Source organism: Scomber japonicus, chromosome 19 (assembly GCF_027409825.1).
Source record: "Scomber japonicus isolate fScoJap1 chromosome 19, fScoJap1.pri, whole genome shotgun sequence".
In the NCBI taxonomy this organism is placed as follows: Eukaryota; Metazoa; Chordata; class Actinopteri; order Scombriformes; family Scombridae; genus Scomber; species Scomber japonicus.
The window spans coordinates 28,270,619-28,279,101 of NC_070596.1; the positions used below are offsets into that span (position 1 = coordinate 28,270,619).

The window sequence follows — 8,483 nt, forward strand, 5'->3', positions numbered from 1 at the left end:
GTCGGAAATTTAAACCAGAACGCCTCCTGAATGTCGGACGAACCTCAAAATCCAGGATGTTAGCTCCATGCATCAACAGTGTGAAAGCTGTAGAGCAAACCTGGCTGCAACTGGTTTTCTGACTTAAATTCGGGTATGACGTCATTCCCAGCTCCGACTTCCGGACTTCCGACTTCCGAGCTAACTGGAACGCAGCATGAACCACTTACCTAAAAATCTAATTTTCCCAACTGGGGACACAACTTTTAACCCCAATCAACTCATCTTAAGTCTGGTTCGTGTCCCTGAATGTGACCTAAATCATACACACACACACACATGCACACACACACACACACACACACACACACACCACACACACACACACACACACACACACACACACTGACAGACACACACACACACACACACACACACACACACACACACACACACACACACACACACACACAAACTAAAGACACTGAACAGAGATTCATTAACTTTCTATTTCAAGCTATAAGTGAAACCTAAACACACTATAAATACAACATTTAACAAAATAAAAGCACGTATATTATAATATGACTATTATAATAATTTAGGGGTAGGCGTCTTTTATTTTTTTAATTTTTTGTCCTAAAAGAAACAAATCTAGTTGCTAAGGTAATACCTAATCAATAAATTAATATTATTATTTAGTAAACTATTAATTAAACATTACTAGATATAACTTATAAGGCCTTCATAAAGTATATTCTCTTATTATGGGATATTAATGATAATCTAACAGAAAGCTGGTAGTTTGACCTGAAGTAACCTCTCTGCTAACCTCTGGTCCTGATTAGCTCCAAACTGGTTGTGATGTCACAAATCATTACTGTTAGGTCAACGCCTTAAACTGGGATTTACCTTCCTCCCTTCCTTTCCTTCATTCCTTTCCTCCCTTCCTTCTTTTTCTCTGTTCTTCTTTCCTTCCCTCCTTCCTCCTTCCTTCCTTCCTCCCTTCCTCCCTTCCTCCCTCCTTCCTTCTTTCCTCCCTCACTCCCTCCTTCCTTCATTCCTTCTTTCCTCTGTTCTTCATTCTTTCATTTCCTTCCTTCCTTCCTCCCTTTCTTCTTTCCTTTCCTCCTGTCCTTCCTTCCTTCCTTCCTTCCCTCCTTCCTCCCTCCGTCCCTTCCTCCTTCCTTCTTTCCTCCCTCCCTCCTACCTTCATTCCTTCTTTCCTCTGTCCTTCATTCCTTCCTTTCCTTCCTTCCTCTCTTCTTTCCTCCCTCCTGTCCTTCCTTCTCTCCTTCCTCCCTCCCTCCCTCCTTTCTTTCCTTCTTCCTCCCTTCCATCCTTCCTTCCGTCTTCCCTCCTTCCTTCCTCCCTTCCATCCTTCCTTCCTTCCTCCTCCCTTCTTTCCTCTCTCCCCCCTTCTCTCTTTCTTCCCCCACTACCTTCCTCCCTTCCTTCTTTTTCTCTGTCCTTCTTTCCTTCCTTCCTTCCTCCCTCCCTCCTGTCCTTCCTTCTTTCCCTCCTTCCTCCCTCCCTCCTTCATTCCTTCTATCCTCTGTCCTTCATTCCTTCCTTTCCTTCCTTTCTTCTTTCCTTTCCTGTCCTTTCCTTCCTTCTTCCTCCCTTCCTCCCTTCCTTCCTTGACTCGCGGACAACAGGAGGGTTAAAATTGAAAGTCAATCAATAAAATAGTTCAATAATGTTTGTGAGGGGCATTTTGAACAAGGACTTTATCCCTTACATACTGTTCAGGATGAAATTTGACCCATTTTAGAGCTTTAAAACACCATATACACATTTCTCATTTCTTATAGCTGGATTTTTTTCGCATGTGGCCCAAAGTGGAAAGTTTTAATTTTGTGCAGCTGGCAACACATTTTTATACACAGTCACCCATAAAGTTAATAATATTTTGTTTTCAGACACATTCCTCTTTTTGTTTTCTATTTATACACATCAGTAATTGTGCAGGAAAACAGAGAGATGAAGGTGTATGAACATAAATAGAAAGAGAGAGAGTGGAGAGAGTGAGTGAGTGAGAGATAGAGAGATAGAGGTAGAGAGAGAGAGAGAGAGAGGGAGGGACATAGAGAGAGAGAGAGAGAGAGAGAGAGAGAGGGAGAGAGAGAGAGAGAGAGAGTGAGTGAGTGAGAGAGAGAGGGAGGGACAGAGAGAGAGAGAGAGAGAGAGAAAGATAGGTAGAGAGAGAGAGAGGGAGAGAGTGAGTGAGTGAGTGATAGAGAGAGAGTGAGTGAGTGAGTGAGTGAGTGAGAGAGAGAGAGAGGGAGGGGACATAGAGATAGAGAGAGAGAGTGAGTGAGTGACTGAGTGAGAGAGATAGAGAGAGATAAAGAGAGAGAGAGAGAGAGAGAGAGAGAGAGAGGGAGGGACAATCAGGGCGAGTTAAGCCTTCCACTCAGTGCAGGGAGGAAGTGAGGGGAGAAGGACACCAGTAAATCTCATCTAGAGGGCTGTGACAAGAATAGCATGATGAGCTCAAGCAGCCGCTCGCATGTGCACGAGAGATATGATGGATGATGGATGGAAGTGGAGAGCGACGCGGCTACTAGACGGAGAGGAAGAAGAAGAAGAAGAAGAAGGGGGACGTTTTGACTTTCTAAACAAAAACAAAACAAAAAAAACGGGGACATGTAGGCGAAGAGTAAAACTACACAACTTCATACACGGAAGAAGTAGTTTGGTTTTTTTTTCGTTGTTGGTTTTTTTGGGAGAAGCATGGAGAGAGAGATTTCACTCAGAGACACGGATGATAGACAGATGACTGATTAGATTTACAATGAGCAACAAACTCTCAAGTGAGTCAGAGCTGAGCTGTGTGTGTGTGTGTGTGTGTGTGTGTGTGTGTGTGTGTTCATGTTTAACCCTTACATACTGTTCAGGGTCAAATTTGAACCTGTTTTTTACATTTAGAGCTGTAAAAAAAAAAGCAACTATAAACATGCATACATTTCTTATAGGTGGACATTTCCTAATGTGGCCCCCAAATATACAAAAAATGGAAATACAATGTAGCAATCGATACACTTTTTTTAAATATGCAAATTTACAACCAGCGTTTATTAAAACAATGAAAAAAATAAAAACAGCATTTTATCATATTCTATAAAATATTCTTCCTCTGGATGATAATAAAGTGATTGTGAAACACAGTTTTCTCTCTGACAGCTACATTAACCCTTTATAGATCTGCTCAACCGTTTGGTAGAAATCACTTTGTGTCCTGATATCTGCTAAAAACTAAATCTATTTAACCCATTTAACTTTTTAGGTCAATCTCTACCACTTGTATGAGGTATGTAATGCACAGACAGACCATCAGATTGTTCTATGGTTGCTATAGATACAGGTTGTTCTATGGTTGCTATAGATACAGGCTGTTCTATGGTTGCTATAGATACAGGTTGTTCTATGGTTGCTATAGATACAGGTTCTATGGTTGCTATAGATACAGGTTGTTCTATGGTTGCTATAGATACAGGTTGTTCTATGGTCGCTATAGATACAGGTTGTTCTATGGTCGCTATAGATACAGGTTGTTCTATGGTTGCTATAGATACAGGTTGTTCTATGGTCGCTATAGATACAGGTTGTTTCTATGGTTGCTATAGATACAGGCTGTTCTATGGTTGCTATAGGTACAGGTTGTTCTATGGTTGCTATAGATACAGGTTGTTCTATGGTTGCTATAGATACAGGTTGTTCTATGGCTGCTATACAGGTTGTTCTATGGTTGCTATAGATACAGGTTGTTCTATGGTTGCTATAGATACAGGTTATTCTATGGTTGCTATAGGTACAGGTTGTTCTGTGGTTGCTATAGATACAGATTGTTCTATGGTTGCTATAGATATAGGTTGTTCTATAGATACAGGTTGTTCTATGGTTGCTATAGATACAGGTTGTTCTATGGTTGCTATAGATACAGGTTGTTCTATGGTTGCTATAGATACAGGCTGTTCTATGGTTGCTATAGATACAGGTTGTTCTATGACTGCTATACAGGTTGTTCTATGGTTGCTATAGATACAGGTTATTCTATGGTTGCTATAGGTACAGGTTGTTCTATGGTTGCTATAGATATAGGTTGTTCTATAGATACAGGTTGTTCTATGGTTACTATAGGTACAGGTTGTTCTATAGGTACAGGTTGTTCTGTGGTTGCTATAGGTACAGGTTGTTCTATAGGTACAGGTTGTTCTATAGATACAGGTTGTGTTATGGTTGCTATAGATACAGGTTGTTCTATGGTTGCTATAGGTACAGGTTGTTCTGTGGTTGCTATAGGTACAGGTCATTCTATGGTTGCTATAGATACAGGCTGTTCTATGGTTGCTATAGATACAGGTTGTTCTATGGTTGCTATAGGTACAGGTTGTTCTGTGGTTGCTATAGGTACAGGTCATTCTATGGTTGCTATAGATACAGGCTGTTCTATGGTTGCTATAGATACAGGCTGTTCTATGGTTGCTATAGATACAGGCTGTTCTATGGTTGGCCTCAAATAGCATTTTCTTGGTGTGACCTACAAAGGGTTAAAGATGAATCAAACATTTATTAACGCCTGATTGGGGAATTAATGAATGTGAATTGGTGCAGAGACTAACTATAAGTCAGAATATGAACTGTATGTAAAGGGTTAAAAATATTTTATTAGTTGCTATCGATGAGCTGAAATTTGTGCATGAGAGCATCAGCGTGCTACAGCTTCAGGATGACGGTGAACTTTTTAAAATGGGATGAACTCACATTGTTCTCATTGTACTTTTTGTTTCTTCTCTGCAGCCCGAAAACAGGAGATCATAAAGATCACAGAGCAGCTGATCGAAGCTGTCAACAACGGAGACTTTGAGGCCTATGCGTGAGTCCACCGCTTCCCTTCACTCTCTCTGCTTCTTCTTCTTTCATTAAAAAAAAACCCACCCCACTTCTAAAACAGGAAACTCATCAGCGGGTCAGAAAAGTAGGACTTCAGCTCCATCAGCTGCACACATAAAAAACCATTAATCTGATTGACGTAAAATGTGTTTTATCTTTTTTTATCTTTGTATTAAAAGATTAAAGAGTAATTACAGTCATTGTTTTATCCCCCCCCCCCCTCTCTCTCTCTACCTACTGTACAATTTTTATAATGACCCTTGACAGATTGAGCGAGGGAGGGAGGGGAGGAGGGGGGGAGTGTGCTTTTTTATTTTAGTTGATGCCAAAGTGAAGGAAGCTCATTTCTGCCACTAAGAGAAAAAAATGCATTAAAATGAATGTGAAAATACTCTTTGTACGTCAAATGATGAGATAATGAGTCCAAATTTACTGAAGTTACTCAAACACTTTTTGAAAACTGAAACCAAGTCAACTTATTTAGCTACTAAGTCAAATATGAGTTAAGTTAAAACTATAAAATGGTAAAAAAAAAAAAAGATATATTAAGTCAAAGTTACAGGATAGTAAGTCACATTTCTGAGCTCAAAATTATGAGAAAAATGAGAAAAACTATGATATAGGAAGTCAAAATCAACTAAATCATAATTGTGACCAGTGACATTACAAAATCACTGCCATTGAAAAGTAACTAGTTACATTACAGCGTTACCTTCTGAGGAAAGTAATTGGTTAGAGTACTTTTGCATTACCGAAAATGAAAACCCACTTTAGGCGCTTTTCCACAACACAGTTCCAGCACGACTCGACTCGACTCGGCTTGGCTTTTTGTGCGTTTCCACTAGGGATAGTACCTGGTACCTGCTACTTTTTTAGTATCTGCTCTGCCGAGGTTCCAAGCGAGCCGAGCCGATACTAAATGTGATGTCATCAGACTGCCGGCCGACTGATTGGTCAGAAGAGTTGTCACTGGAAGAGTCATGAGCCGTCCCACACAAGAATCAAACCCGCCATTTTTAAATCCCGGCAACAGCGTTACAGCGATACGGTTTCTCTTCTCTTTGCTTTGTGTGTGACAGAAAGTCACATATAGCAGCAGGAAGGAAGGTAGGAAGGAAGGAAGGACAGAGGGAAAGAAGGGAGGAAGGACAGAGGGAAGGAAGGAAGGACGCTTTGTATGTGACAGAAAGACAAATACAGCAGCAGGAAGGAAGGAAGGAAAGAGGGAAGGAAGGAAGGAGAGAGGGAAGGAAGGAAGGACGCTTTGTGTGTGACAGAAAGACAAATACAGCAGCAGGAAGGAAGGAAGGAAAGAGGGAAGGAAGGAAGGACAGAGGGAAGGAAGGAAGGACGCTTTGTGTGTGACAGAAAGACAAATATAGCAGCAGGAAGGAAGGAAGGAAAGAGGGAAGGAAGGAAGGACAGAGGGAAGGAAGGAAGGATGCTTTGCGTGTGACAGAAAGACAAATACAGCAGCAGGAAGGAAGGAAGGAAAGAGGGAAGGAAGGAAGGAAGGACAGAGGGAAGGAAGGAAGGACGCTTTTGTGTGTGTGACAGAAAGACACATACAGCAGCAAGTACTCCATCGCCTCCATGTCCTCCAATGTTTATGTGTTTGTGTCGCGTATAAAACGAAGTCACTGCAGTTTCGCAGAGCCGTTGCTATGACGACCCCGCCCACGTTGAGTCGGTACTATAGTAATGGAAAAGGTCGGGTTTTTTTTTGTTCTTGGCACTAATGGGCTTCCATACATTGTCAGATGTGATGTAATTTCCAAATTCTCTGTTTTGAGGTGGATATGAGTGTGAAGCCCTAATATTTAACCCTCCTGTCGTCCTCCCGGGTCAAATTGACCCCGTTCCTTCTTTCCTCCCTTCTTTCTTTCCTTCCCTTCCCTCCTTCCTTCCTTTCCTTCCTTCATCCCTCCCTCCTTTCTCTCTTTCTTATCTCCCCCCTACCTTCCTTCTTTCCTCTGTCCTTCTTTCCTTCCTTCCTCCCTTCCTTTCTCCCTCCCTCCCTCCTCCCTTCTTTCCTCCCTCCCTTCCTTCTTTCCTTTCTGCCCTTTTTCCTTCCCTTCTTCCTTCCCCCTTCCTTCCTTCCTTCCTTCCTTCCTCCCTCCCTCCCTCCCTTCCTTCTTCCTCCCGTCCTTCCTTCTTCCTCCTCCTCTCTTTCTTTCCTCCCCCTACCTTCCTTCTTTCCTCTGTCCTTCTTTCCTTCCTTCCTCCCTTCCTTCCTCCCTCCCTCCCTCCCTCCCTTCCTTCTTCCTCCCTTCCTTCTTTCTCCCTTCCTTCCTTCCTTCTTCCCTTCCTTCCTTCATTCCTTCCATCCTCCCCTTTTTCCTTCCCTCCTTCCTCCCTCCCTTCCTTCCTTCCTTCTTCCTCTCTTCCTTGACTCGAGGACAACAGGAGGGTTAAGCCAATATTCCATTTTACCATTTTATATCTAGATGAGTTTTTTTTTTTTTTGGCGATCCCATTTCTGCATCAGTTTCCCACACATGAATTCACCAGGGAAACCAAACAGGAAGTCGCCTTTTTAAAACATGACATTAAAGAGTGGTGTTGTGACCTCGGCTCTGTTTGTGCTCACAGGAAGATCTGCGACCCGGGGCTGACTTCGTTTGAGCCGGAGGGGCTCGGTAATCTGGTGGAGGGGATGGACTTCCACAGATTTTACTTTGACAACCGTAAGACGACAATTTAAACGATTTTATTGATTGACTTTCAATTTTAACCCTCCTGTTGTCCTCGAGTCAAGGAAGGAAGGACAGGAGGAAGGAAGGATGGGAGAAAGGAAGGAAGGAAGAAAGCGGGACGGAGGAAAGAAAAGGGAGAGAGGAAAGAAGGAAGGAAGAAGGAAGGAAAGGAGGGAGGACGGAAGGAAGGAAGGAGGAAGGGAAGAAAGAAAGAGAGAAGCGGGAGGGAGGAAAGAAGGAAGGGAGGAAGAGAGGAAGGAAAGGAGGGAGGAAGGAAGGACAGGAGGGAGGAAAGAAGGGAGGAAAGGAAATAAGGAAGGGAGGAAGAAAAGGAAGGAATGAAGGACAGAGGAAAGAAGGAATGGAGGAAGGTAGGGGAAGGAAAGAAAGGGAGAAGGGGGAAGGAAAGGAAGGAAGGAAGAAAGGGGGATGGAGGAAGGAAAGAAGGAAGGGAAGAAGGAAGGAAGGAGGGAGGGACAATTCAATCTACTTTTTAAACTTGTATTCTCTCTCTCTCCCTCTCTCCCTCTCTCTCTCTCTCTCTCTCTCTCTCTCCTCTCTCTCCTCCCTCTCTCTCTCTCTCTCTCTCCCTCTCTCCCTCTCCTCTCTCTCTCTCTCTCTCTCCTCCCTCTCTCCCTCTCTCCCCTCTCTCTCTCTCTCTCTCCCTCCGTCAGTCCCTCTCTAAGAACAGTAAGCCCATCCACACCACCATCCTCAACCCTCACGTGCACATGATCGGAGACGACGCTGCGTGCATCGCCTACATCCGCCTGACGCAGTTCGTGGACGGACAGGGACGCCCTCGCTCCAGCCAATCAGAAGAGACCCGGGTCTGGCACCGCAGGGAGAGCCGGGTGGCAAAACGTTCACTTCCACTGCTCAGGAGCTCCCGCCGCCCCGCTGCAGGGATGA

At 43.4% G+C, this 8,483-nt stretch overlaps 1 protein-coding gene across 1 annotated transcript in view; it reads left to right on the forward strand.

Moving 5' to 3' along the window:
• The window catches only part of LOC128379904 (calcium/calmodulin-dependent protein kinase type II subunit beta), a 49,871-nt gene extending 41,388 nt beyond the window's left edge, over positions 1–8,483 (forward strand). Inside the window, 4 exon segments of the mRNA XM_053339542.1 lie at positions 4,783–4,858; positions 7,468–7,561; positions 8,246–8,425; positions 8,427–8,483. Of these exon segments, the coding sequence (XP_053195517.1) occupies positions 4,783–4,858; positions 7,468–7,561; positions 8,246–8,425; positions 8,427–8,483 (407 nt within the window).